The 13,334-nt window shown below is 40.6% G+C and overlaps 1 protein-coding gene across 5 annotated transcripts in view; it reads right to left on the bottom strand.

The window, feature by feature from the left end:
• The window catches only part of UBE2V2 (ubiquitin conjugating enzyme E2 V2), a 55,221-nt gene extending 42,223 nt beyond the window's left edge, over positions 1-12,998 (bottom strand). For 2 of the 5 annotated variants that reach the window (XM_070392802.1, XM_070392804.1), the window contains exon 1: positions 12,959-12,989. In XM_070392802.1, coding sequence (XP_070248903.1) covers positions 12,959-12,974 — 16 coding nt within the window. In that variant the 5' untranslated portion in view covers positions 12,975-12,989. Of the gene's footprint in view, positions 1-7,856; positions 8,056-12,872; positions 12,891-12,958 lie in introns of those variants that run through there. The other 3 variants (XM_070392803.1, XM_070392806.1, XM_070392805.1) reach the window with 3 other exon arrangements.
• Between the last annotated feature and the right edge of the window lie 336 nt (positions 12,999-13,334).

Raw genomic sequence — 13,334 nt, 5'->3', positions numbered from 1 at the left:
GGGAACAACTGTGACAAAATAAATCCTGTTCTGAATTCTCTTAAGAAGAAGCTTTTCATATATCACATACTGGTTGTGTTCAAAGCAAAATATTCCTATCCAAGGAAATAATATAAATATCATTTTATATTTTTTCAAAGTACTTTCTCCTATAGCCATCCATCTGACTACAAGAAAAATCTTTTGAGGTATGAACAGATATATCCACATTTTCCAAAGACCAAAGACATAAAGTAACTCAATCAAGATCACAGCAAACTAGTAGGAAGCCAGGGCAAAACTAAAACCAAATTTCCCAACATGGTATGTAACACTCTTTCTGAACTGTATACTATATCTCACCTTATAACTTATAGGGGTAGAGAGGGATTAGGGAGAATATAATATGTACAACTTAAAATACAGTACATATTTTTCAAGAAATATTCACTGTTGAAATCTGCTTTATAAACAAAAACACTATAAAGTTTTAAAATTTAAGTCCCAGAAATAGGGACTTACTTGATGCTTTTGCAGTACTTAAACTCACATTAATATTCTATATAATAAAAGGCTAATATGCAAATAAACCGAACGGCAGAACAACCAAACAACTGGAGGCTATGATGTGCGCTGACCACCAGGGGGCACACGCGGAACATGTTGGGCATCGGCAGCAGGGCATGGAACATGGCGGGTATCAGCCGTGGTGGGATGGTGGAGCAAGTGAGTGGGGGTGCCAGACCAAGGCAGGGCACCAGTCGCTGTCATCAGGGCGAGCCTCTGGTGGTTACTGAAAAGTCTTTGCTCCCGCGTGCTGTGGTCCCGCCCAGCACTCGCACCCACTGCCAGCGCCCAGCGCCAGTCCCGATCACTCAGCACCATCAGCGGGTGCAAGTGGCAGCTGCGGCCCCAATCGCCCCTAATATGGCTTCTCCACCTCCCCCTGCTCCTAAGGGGAGGTTGAGGCAGCAGCTGCCACTCGCACCCACTGCTGGCACCGGCCCCACTCGCACCCGGTGCTGGCGCCGAACCCAATCACTCTGCGCCATCAGGTGTGAGCAGGGCTGGCACCGTCAGTGTGTGGGAGCGGCGGCAGCAGGGCTGCCAGCAGACAGGGGAGCAGGGGCTGTGGCGGGAGGAGCTGGGCGGGGACACGGAGAATGGACCGAGACCCACCCCTATGCCCACCGCAGCCTCGTAGCCCACAGTTCTTTTCAAGGTGCACAAATTCAAGCACTGGGCCCCTAGTAATATAAGAGCTCTCCATAGGTAATATTTTCCTAATTATTCAGAAATTCGATATTCAAACATTTTTGTTTTATTTGAATATATTTCCAAATTCCTGATTATTTTCCTGAGAAATTTATGTAAATACCACAATGTAGAGGAACACATATTAAGCAGCAAAGTATAGGGAGACCTATATTTTATCACCCATTCACTTTTACATTCATTCATTCATTCCTCTGCTCCATAAACATTTGACTACTATTAGAAGCAATTACTATACTAGGCATTTACTACCAAGAGGACTAGAACCTTTGTTTACCTTCAAGAAGTTTACAATCTAAGAGAGGACAATACTACTGCACAATAGAATGTGAAAAGTATTACGGGAGCACCTAGAAAGAACTCACTTCAAGAGAAGGGACAATAAGGTCTCCTTGAAGAAGAAATTCTCCAGAAGCACCACAGAGAACAGAAACCATCTAGTTAAACCGTGGGTGAAAATATGTAAGACATCAGGGAGAACATCAAAAATAAAATGAATAGGGCATTCTAGCTACCAAACACTGCAAAGATGTTAAGTTCTCTACAAATTAATGTACAGATTCTTCCATTTTAAACTGAAATTCCTGGAACTTGACTAATATTCTTAGGGAAGACGTCTTCTAAGAGGCAAGAGTTTGGAGAAAATGTTAAAGAAAAAGAAAATAGAGAGGGGATACTCCCTAGATATCATCATCACCAGTCAAAGAAATTAATTAGGATAATGTGAAATCAGCCCAGCCAGCATAGCTCAGTGGTTGAGCCTCGACCTCTGAGCCACATCACAGTTCAATTCCCAGTCAGGGCATATGTCCAGGTTGCGGGCTTAATCCCCAGTGTGGGCATGCAGGAGGGAGCTGATCAATGATTCTCTCTCATCATTAATATTTTGATCTCTCTCCCTCTCTGAAATAAAAATATATATATTAAAAAAAGATAATGTGAAATCAGTTCAGGAATCAACAGACTAATAAAAAAAACAGATAAATGCATATATGAAAACAGAATCATATATAATAAAAGGCTAATATGCAAATCAACTGAACAGCTGAACGAACGATGGGTCGCTATGACGCACACTGACCACCAGGGGGCAAACGCTCAATGCAGGAGCTGCCCCTGGTGGTCAGTACGCTCCCACAGGGGGAGCTCTGCTCAGCCAGAAGCCGGGCTCACAGCTGGTGAGTGCAGCGGCAGCAGCGCTAAGGATGTCCAACTGCCAGCTTAGGCCTGACATCCCCCGAGGGCTCCCAGATTGCGAGAGGGCGCAGGCAGGGCTGAGAGACACCTCCCCCACCGAGTGCACAAATTTCAAGCACTGGGCCTCTAGTCCTATATAATAAAAGCATATTATGCAAATCGATCAAACGGCTAAACAGCGGAACGACCATCTGAGACTACTCTATGACACCCACTGGCACCAGGCCAGCCAAGGCGGGTGTGATGTGATTGGTCGGGGGCCTGGCCATCACACCATGATCGCCCCACAGAGGGAAGCCCAGGCCACCAGCCGGCAGGGCGATCAATCGGGGGGCTCTACAGTCGTCCTACAGAGGGAGGCCCAGGCCACCGACCGGCGGGCTGCAGCAGGGGCCAGCGGCCAGAGGGAAGCCCGGGTGCCAGAGAAGCCAGTGCCGGCAGCCAGGGGAAGGAAGGCCTACTCTTGGACAAATTTTATTCATCGGGCCTCTAGTATTTAATAAAGTCATTTAAAAGTCAACAGGAATCCAAATTAAAGGAGACTAGAAAAACAGGACAATCAAATGCAACCATGGTGCATGTATTAGAAAAAAAAATTTATTAGTATTTTGCTTTAAAGGACATCAGTCAGAAAATTGGAGGAATTTGAATAGGGCCTATAGATAAAAGTCTGCATCAATGTTAATTTCCTGATTTTGATAATTATATTATTGTAATGTAAGAGAATGTCCTGGTTTTCAGTAAGTACAGTGAATTATTTAGGAGGGAAAACACATTATGTCTATTATATATTCACCTTAGTGAGTATTTTAACACATTTGTAAATACTGTCTTTAATCAAATCTCTTTAATGGCATCAACTATATGACAGACCATTATTTTAAGAAATTAAAAAATACTACTACCCCACCATCATGGCTCAGTAGTTGAGCATTGACCTATGAACCAGGAGGTCACGGTTCAGTTCCTGGTCAGGGCACATGCCCAAGTTGCAGGCTCAGTGGGGGGCGTGCAGGAGGCCTCCAATCAATGATTCCCTTTCATCATTGATGTTTCCATCTCTCTCCGTCTGTCCTTCCTCTCTGAAATCAATAAAAACATATTTTTTAAAAATACTACCAATTAAACTGGGTATATAACAAATACCCATTTCAGGTATTAAATTGTCTTAGAAATGATGAAACATGGTAGATAGAAATATATCTGAAGCCCTAACCGGTTTAGCTCAGTGGGTAGATAGAGCATTGGCATGCGGACTCAAGGGTTCCAGGTTCGATTCCGGTCAAGGGCATGTACCTGTTTGTGGGCACATCCCCAGTGGGGAGTGTGCAGGAGGCAGCTGATCGATGTTTCTCTCTCATTGATGTTTCTAATTCTCTATCCCTCTTCCTTCCTCTCTGTAAAAAATCAGTAAAATATATTTAAAAAAAAAAAAAAATATATATATATATATATATATATATATACACACACACACACACACACACAAAATTTAAATCAAACGCTGTACATCAGGGCCCTGGCTGGGTAGCTTAGTTGGTTAGAGTGTTATCCCAATATACCAAAGCTGTGGGTTCATACAAGAATCAAACAATGAAATTAAAAAACAAAACAAAAAAACAATGAATGCATAAATAAGCGGAAAAACAAATGTTTCTCTCTCCCCCCCCCTCTCTAAAATCAACAATAAAAATTGTACATGTGAAGCATCTGTATTACACTTCAAACATAAGTGGAAAAACCTCTGGACTAGAGGATTTGAAAAGTACCTCAATTCTGTAGTATGGGGGGTGCATTATGTTTAGGATACCATGAATCATGCTATTGGTACTCTTTTAAGTTACAACCGAAATTACTCTGCCCCCAGCTACTCCCAAAAATGTCTACAACTATATGAATAATTCATTCAGAAGTCTATGAGCTGTATACTAATTCAGCTAGTGTTTAGTCAATGAATATATTTGAACATAAAATATTTTTAGCACTGTTTCACTTCAGAAAAGGAAACTAAAAACAAAGTTTGTAAGTAAACATTATACAAAGGGAAAAGCTAGGTTTTACTTGAGCTATTTATTTTCTCATTAAGTCAGTTACATAGAAACAGTATAATAATAAAGTAATGACAATACAAGAGGCACTCAATAAACATTTGGTGAATTTATGGCAGATGCTACTTTCAACTTTCAATATTTATGCACCAGTCCTGTAGCAGGTTTTGCTGATTTCAAACATAAAGAAATTCTTTCCCCAAGGTCTTACACTCCAGTGGAGTGAAGACAATGTAAGCAGATATATTCCAATACAATACAATAAATTGCTGCCGAAGATTTTGCTCAGGTACACTATACTTCATTGATCAAGGGAGAATACAGACGTTATTGAACATTCTCCAGAAAAGCAGCTAACAATGTTTATTTCAGAACTAGGAAGGGACAATTCCCTTCAAACAAACTAGGGAATGGACAAAAATTAAGCAAGCTACAATATACTCTGGTTCCTCTCTAATATGAATTTCTAAGTAAAATTAGGAGTGGCATACACTCGACAAGATGTGAGGTCTTCTGACAGTCAACTTAAATAAGTGGAACTGCTCTCCTCTAAGTCTTGGAAGTTGCAGTAAGCTTCCAAAGTTAGAAAGTCATATTAAACAAAATAAGTCAATATTTTCCCTCCAAATCACTGCTTATAGAGTAAACATTTTCAGAAAATTAAAGACTTTTCAATAATTTAAGTATTTCCTCTTAGGAAATAACTACTTACATCACTACTGTTGAGCAAACCAAAACTGATCATTTGGGTAGATGACACCAGCATGAATAACAAATAAAATAGTACACCAAGTTATGCATTGCTTGTACATTTCACTAGATTGAAAAATATACGGCATAATTATAGTACTTACAAAGAATAATCTGTTTGGAGTATGCCTGGTGTCTGGCTATATAACTTTTTTTTAATGTAAGGTTAAACCTCATACCCAGGTGGAACTCAGACTTCTACCCCTCTGTCACATGGAAATCATGTAAAATAACCATAACCAGATCATTAATTAGAATTTATATAATGTCAACATGTTTTTAAAACAAAAACCAACTAACTACATACCAGAATCAAGACTTTGCATTCTAATAAAGTAGAAAAAAATTGGATTTGGAGTTTATCAAAATTTAAAACTTTTGCATTTCAAATACCACCAAGAAAAAGAAAAACCTACAGAAATTGGAAAATATGTACAAACCATATATCTGATAAGGGACTTGCATCTGAAATATATGAAGAACTCTTACAACTAAACAATAAAAAGACAAACAACCCAATTAAAAAATGAGCAAAGGGTCTGAATAGACATGTCTCCATATAAGATATAGAGAAAGCCCATGAAAAGAAGTTCAAAATCATTAGTCATTAGGGAAATGCAAATCAAAGCCACAATGAAATACTATGTCACACCATTAGAATAGCTAGAATCAAAAAGTCAGGCAGTGTTTGTGAGGATGTGAAGAAATCACAAGGCTCCTTTTCATTGCTGGAGAGAATATAATATAGTTTCTCTTTGGAAAACAGCCTGGCAGTTCCTCAAACAACTAGACATAATTACCATATAATCCAGTAATTCCACACCTAAGTATATAGCCAGAAAAATGAAAATATATATCCATACATAAACTTGTACACAAATGTTTATGGGAGCATTATTCATAATAGCCAAAAAGTGAAAACAACCCAAATCAACAAATCAATGAATAAAATGTGGTAGATCCAAACAATGGAATATTATTTAGTCATAAAAATGGATGAGGTATTAACACATGCTACTTGATTAAAACTACGTAGATTGTACACTTTTAACAGATGAACTATATGGTATGCAAACCATATCACAATAAAGGTGTTTTTAAAAATATAAAATTAACTTCTTGAAACCAAACTCAATATTCATTTATAGCTCCATCTCCCAGAGGCTTCAGATTTCTTATGACCCATCACTCGAAAGTGTTATCAAGGACCTTATAGAGAAGGCTGGCCTTTTTCCACAGGATCCTGGATTTTAGTAACCATTTCAAAACCCCTGGAGAGGAGGCGGCCAGGTTACACAGCTATTACCTAGTCCCACAAATCTTGGAACAAAGTTTTCCCTACCTGATAAACATACACAATCATGTCCAGCGGCACCCTATTTGGGAAAGTAGGTAAGAGGAAGAATAGGGAGCAGGAAGGAATCAATACTGGAAATGTTGAAGATAACTCATCAGGCTGTGATTCCTACTTCTGATACAGAGATGAGTTTCTATGAACCCCTTATTCCTAATAACTTACCCTCCCCAAAATAAACTCAGAGGGAAAACCTCAGATTTAAAAGAACCACTAAGGGATCAATTACTGTGTGTATATTTGCCTGCAATACCAAATTTGTATTGCAGATAAATTGCTGGTGGGAATATAGTTTCTCTTTGGAAAACAGTCCAGCAGTTTTTAATATAAGGTTAAACCTCATACTTACATGGAGCTTAGACTTCTATCCCAATGTGTAAATATGTAATAATATTTAGCCACTAAAACCAGTTTTCCAAAAGTTTTTGTAATTCAACACTATCACTCACTCCTTAAAAGAACATGTAGTTTTATTTACTTATAATGCCATTAGACTCTAACAAGTGTCTTCTCTTGATTCTTAATGGCATTTACTTATGAAATAACATTACTGGGTTCCCACTAAATGAAAGCAACCAAAAATTTTACAGAATACAGTGTGATACAGAAGGAGAATCAAAGAACCTGAAATTGAGACACTATCCCTGGACTCAACATCTAGCTAAAAAATCTTGTGAAAGTCACTACATATCTATACTTCCATTGCCCATATATAAAATAAACTTGGCCTATAACCTAGATGATCCATAATGTACTTTCCATTAGAACTACTATTTCAACATATGTAAAGACCTAATATGAGGCCATAGGATTGCTCTCCTCCTGTGGTTTGAAACTTAGCTGAGTTCCAACTGAAACTGTAAATAACCTATTCTTACACAAATCAGCTAAGACTTTGTAAACAAGAATAAATCATTCCCAAACCTAGTCATGAAGTCCCAAAGATTAACTTATAAGTACATTTGCTCTTTAAAAAGTCAACTACTTTTAAACAAACTTTGAACGTTAAATTTTATTCTATTTATTCCAATCTACATGCATCATATCCAATCCTTTGAAGGTTTATATCAAAGAGCTCCCCAAATAACTGTTAAGTGGATGTTTCCACATATGGGCAATCTTTGCTTTCCACAGTTCCCATATGCATGGCTTCCGTTACCATGGTTTAGTTAAATAAGTAGTCTCTCATCAACACAGTTCAGACTTCAGTTAACACAGTATATTAACTATGAGTAATCGCATAAAGTACAAACTTTGCTGCTAGTTAGTTCTTCAGTCCACAAATCTCTATGTAAATAAGAGTTGAGCATCCTATCAGTGGCCAATCACTTCACATCTTTCAAAGTCTGTTGGTGATGGGTCACTGCACATTTGTCACTCAGTTCACTTCAGCAAAGCATGTAGCAGTGTTGCCTCCTTGTCTACCAGTGGTAAGTAAACCCATGTGACGTTCTATAAAAATAGTCGAAAAAGAAAATTAGCCCACAAAGATGAAAGTGCAGCAAAGAAACAAAAACTAGTAACATTGGAAGTGCAATCTGAATCAAATATAAATAGTTATAGAAGCAATACCCCACCACATGAATGTTGTAGACTCTAGAGGAGCAGCCAGAACTTTGTAAAGTTGAGTTTATTATGTAAATGAGAAAAGTGACGCTGAAGAAAGGATGACAATGTCCCAGAGGAAGTAAAAAAAACTTCAGAATAAACTCTGAGATTTCCTTACACTGAAAGCACAAAGGATAAAATATTGGAAACAGCAAATGTACCACACTAACATAAGATAATATAAAACTAATTATGAAATATAAGGGAATTCTGTACCATATTCACTTTTCCGTAAATCTAAAACTCTTGTAGAATAAAGTTGGCTCAGTGGATAGTCGGCCTGTGGACTGAAGGGAACATGCTCGGATTGTGGCCTTGAATCCCAGTAGGGAACATGCAGGAGGCAGCCGATCAATGATTCTCTATCATCATTGATGTCTCTCTCTCCCGCTCTCCCTTCCTCCCTGAAATTAATAAAAATCTACTTAAAAAAAAAAGTATTGCCCTAACCGGTTTGGCTCAGTGGATGGAGCATCGGCCTGCGGACTCAAGGGTCTCAGGTTCGATTCCAGTCAAGGGCATGTACCTTGGCTGCGGGCACATCCCCATTGGAGGGCGTGCAGGAGGCAGCTGGTTGATGTTTCTCGCTCATCGATGTTTCTAACTCTCTATCCCTCTCCCTTCCTCTCTGTAAAAAATCAATAAAATATATTTTTAAAAAAAGTATTGCACATACTTTTTTACCTAACACTAATTTATTACTGAGATATAATGAAATTTTTGAATCACAGGCACTAAATTCTATTCCCTAGAGTAGTATTCCTTAAGTTATGTATGTCCTGTGGAATGTGCTAGGAAGGAAAGTGTGAAAGCCACTTTCTAGTTTAAAGGGAAGTAAGATGCATGATTTGAGGAATATTCAGTAGTTCCTCATAACAGAAAGAACACTAGACTGAGGATAAAACAAAACCTGGATTTTAATCTTGAATTATTAGCAACCAACAATGTAAAACCTTGTATTTCATTAAGCCTCTGTTTATTCATCTGCAAAATAAGAAGACCAACTGGTATGGAAAAGTATGTTTCAGCTTAAAGGTCTCAGTCCAATTAGAATTTCTTTCCAAAATGTTTCTTCAACTATGAGAATGGTAAAATAGATGATTTAGATAATACACATTAAAATATAATGCTTGCCCCAGAAGGGTGGCTCAGTTGGCTGGAGCAGCCCCTGGTACACCAAAAAGAGTACGGGTTCGATTCTGGTCAGGGCATATACCTAGGTTGCGGGTTCAATCCCCAGTCAGGATGCATGCCAAAGGTAATAGATCAGTGTTTCTCACATTAACATTTCACAAAGCTCGCTCAGTGCGCGCTCTCTCTCCCTCTCTCTCTCCCTCTCTCTCACACTCTCTTTTTCCCCACCTCTCTAAAATCAATAAAACATACCATAGGGGGGATTAAAATATACATATGTAATCCTATATAATAAAAGGCTTATCTGCAAATTGTCCCCTCAACCAGGAGTTTGACCGGGGGTGGGGCCGGCCAGCCAATGGCCTCTCCCCCTGGGTGGCCCCACCCCCAATCACTCCCTAACCCTGATCAGGGGTGGAGTCGGCCCACCAACCACCCGAGGCCCCTCCCCCGGGCAGGCTGGGCCCCCATCTGTTCTGATCAGGATGGGCCGGCCAGACCCCAACTGTGCACGATTTCATGCACTGAGCCTCTAGTGCTTTAATAAAAATGAAACAATATTTGTCAGGTCCTTTTATTTTTCTTTTTGGCCTATTATCAAACAACTATCTTTATCAAGATTATTTTTACTTAGACCATGGCTGGGTAGCTCAGTTGGTTAGAGTGTTATCCCGATACACCAGGGTTGTGGGTTCCATTGCCAGTTAGGGCACATACATAGAAACAACCACTGAATGCATAAGTGTAACAACAAATAGATGTTCCTCTCTCTCTCCCTTCCTTCCTTCTTCTCTCTAAAATCAATCATTAAAAGACTATTTTGACTTAAATAAAAAATGTATTTTACATCCATCAAAATCTAATTTTAAATTTCATGCTATGTTACTTTTATTTCACAAATACAGAGGTACTATTTACTTCTCTTGCTACCAAAAAGCAAACAAAACAAAATATAGCTTAAGCCTGACCGGTTTGGCTCAGTGGATAGAGAGTCGACCTGCGGACTCAAGGGTCCCAGGTTCGATTCCGGTCAAGGGCATGTACCTTGGTTACGGGCACATACCCAGTAGGGAGTGTGCAGGAGGCACCTGGTCGATGTTTCTCTCTCATCAATGTTTCTAACTCCCTTTCCCTCTCCCTTCCTCTCTGTAAAAAATAAATAAAATATTTAAAAAAAAAATATATATATATATATATATAGCTTAAAACTTAAAAAGTTTCAAAACATAGTCCAAAGCTTTCTTTGCACTCATCTCTCTACCAATACTTTCAAGTGATAAAGCACAAAAAATGGATAAATAAAATAATATTAAAAACTTGACCATGCCAAGTTTTTAGCAACACTTTCAAAACTAATTTCAGTTAAAAAAAAAAAAACTCAACTACCAAAAATACCTTCTTTTTTTATTATTCTAAGTTTCAAATTTCATAAATCTAAAAAGCAGAATGAAACTGCCACAATTAGGGTAAATATAAACTTTAAAATGCAGGCTTCCTATGTATAACGTGCTAATAATCAGCAACTTTAGAATTTACATATATACTTGGGGATGGGGATACAAAATTACTTTATTTGAAGGAATGGTACAAATGAAAAGACGTAAGTGGATGATTTGGTACAAGTTACAGAAAAGATAAGGGTTAACTCCAACATGCAGTATTGCTTTGGTAACCAGGAAGTCACCCGTGGCTACGGGAAGGCTTAGCTAAGGCTTAGCTCTCATCGGTCTCCCAGGCCGTGCTTGTCAAAGAGATACTCTGCCATGCCAGTTTCAGGGGCCCCAATTTATGTTTGATTTCCAAAAATTACTAACCACGATTAACAAAAAGTATCTGCTATTGGTATCATCTAATATTTGGTCTTTTCAAAGTATTTTCTATCTCTCATATGAATTATGTTAGATAAAAATCATGGTTAGCCCTGGCTGGTTTGGTTCAGTGGATAGAGCATCAGCCTGTGGACTGAAGGGTCCCAGGTTCGATTCCAGTCAAGAGCATGTACCCTGGTTGCAGGCACATCCCCAGTAGGGGGTGTGCAGGAGGCAGCTGATCCATATTTCTAACTCTCTCTCTCCCTTCCTCTCGGTAAAAAATCAATGTATTTTTTTTTTAATCATGTTTAAATAAACAATCCATAAAATGAAAACTATCAACCAAATAAAAATGCACCATTTTATTACTAAGTTTTCAAGAACCTATAAGTACTAAGTACAATTCTTTAAAAGATACGGCTCCATTCACAAGCACACTCAAGTTCAAATATCAAGTACATTAAAATTGTAACACTAAAACGTCACTTTTTAAATAATTCTTGCTTTATTAGTTAGCTCTGACCCAAAATATACTGAAATATTTCCCCAACTCTAAAATCGTTAAAATCTGATCATCTATGACACCTGTACATAATAAAGATGAGAATTAAGAGACAATTTTTCGTTAAAATATAGGTAGCACGTATCTTGAAGTATGACCGTAAAAGTACCAATCACAATACACTGAAGCCTTCCCTTTCAGCACATAATCTGAAAATTCTATTTATTATGCAATGAAGGCATGAAATAGTAAATCAACACTGTCCTAGAATCTGGTTTCAAAAGATCATATCCACTTAACATCCTTAAGTAATAAAACTTAACATCTTTTTGATTTAACACCTTTTTATTTTTTTTTAATATATTTTATTGATTCTTTACAGAGAGGAAGGGAGAGAGATAGAGAGTTAGAAACATCGATGAGAGAGAAACATCGATCAGCTGCCTCCTGCATGCCTCCTACTGGGGATGTGCCCGCAACCCAGGTACATGCCCTTGACCGGAATCGAACCTGGGACCCTTCAGTCCGCAGGCCGATGCTCTATCCACTGAGCCAAACAGGTTTCGGCAATTTAACACCTTTTTAAATGGTCAAATTTGTAAAACCTTATCTTTAAAACTTAATTTCAAAGTCTGTGCTCATAGGAAACCAAACATTGCATTCCAGGCGACAGGAGCTGAGCAGCTTATCTCAGAAACCACTTTCTCTCCCATTAGCTTTCCTCTCCTTCTGAGCTGTTATGCAGTTTGCACTGCAGTTTCCCACTGAATGAAAGAAGAGAACTCGGACCCAATGAGGTAGGAAGGGTCGCCTTTCTGCTATTACAAAAAAGCAACAGTCCCCTTCTCATGGAGCCTCTCCTCTCCCCATGTCCGGGAGAGTCCAGAACTGGGCCCCCCGCCACCGGGACACTCCGCCGCCGGACGCCGCCGCGCTCGCCGGAGGTGGACACCCGCCCACCCAGAGCTCCTCTCCCCGCGCCCACCCCGCCCGCGCTCCACACCCCGACAGGCGCCCGCGGACCCCAAGAGTGCGCCCGCGCCGGCGCCACCCCGCCCCAGCCCGCGAGCGTGCGGCCGCCGCGCGAGCACCACCCGTCGCCCCCGACGGCCGCCCCGGGCCCGGGGCGCAGGTCCCGCCCGGACCTCCCCCTGTGCGGGCTTCGCTCCGCCAGGAGCCCGGCGTCCGAGAAGGCGCGCTCCGGCTTCACCCACATGGTCGCGCCCAGCTGCCAGCAGCAGACGGAGTGGCAGAGCCGGGTTCCAAGTGCGAAAGCCTACAGCCCGGCCCGAGAACCGACCTGTGGAGACCGCCATCTTCTTCTGCACCCCGACGCGGCCGTCTGCACGCACGCACGCACGCACGCACGCCGACGTCCTGCGTCACTTTCGGGAGCGCGCGGACCAGCCCGCCGCACAGCTTCTCTTCTCGCGCGTCACCGTGGACTCCGCCCTCTGCGGCGGGGGCTCGGGCCACGTGGGGGAAGGGAGTCGGGGCTTCGCTGCTGTCTGGGCAGCTTTCCGAGACTCTAATTAATTCCAAGTGCAGCGTGAAAGGAAATGTGTATTGGGAGGACTGGGAGACACAGCTGAGTCAATCACCATCATGCAGAGCAAAAGAGAGAAAGGATCTTTAATGGACACGTGCAGCTGCATAAGCCAGGAGAGCGAGCCTAG

The sequence above is a fragment of the Myotis yumanensis genome, unplaced genomic scaffold, assembly GCF_028538775.1.
Source record: "Myotis yumanensis isolate MYYU_CA2020_CCGP unplaced genomic scaffold, mMyoYum1.0.hap1 SCAF_15, whole genome shotgun sequence".
In the NCBI taxonomy this organism is placed as follows: Eukaryota; Metazoa; Chordata; class Mammalia; order Chiroptera; family Vespertilionidae; genus Myotis; species Myotis yumanensis.
Note: the sequence above shows the minus strand (reverse complement) of the source record. Positions and strands in the feature narration are given on the sequence as shown.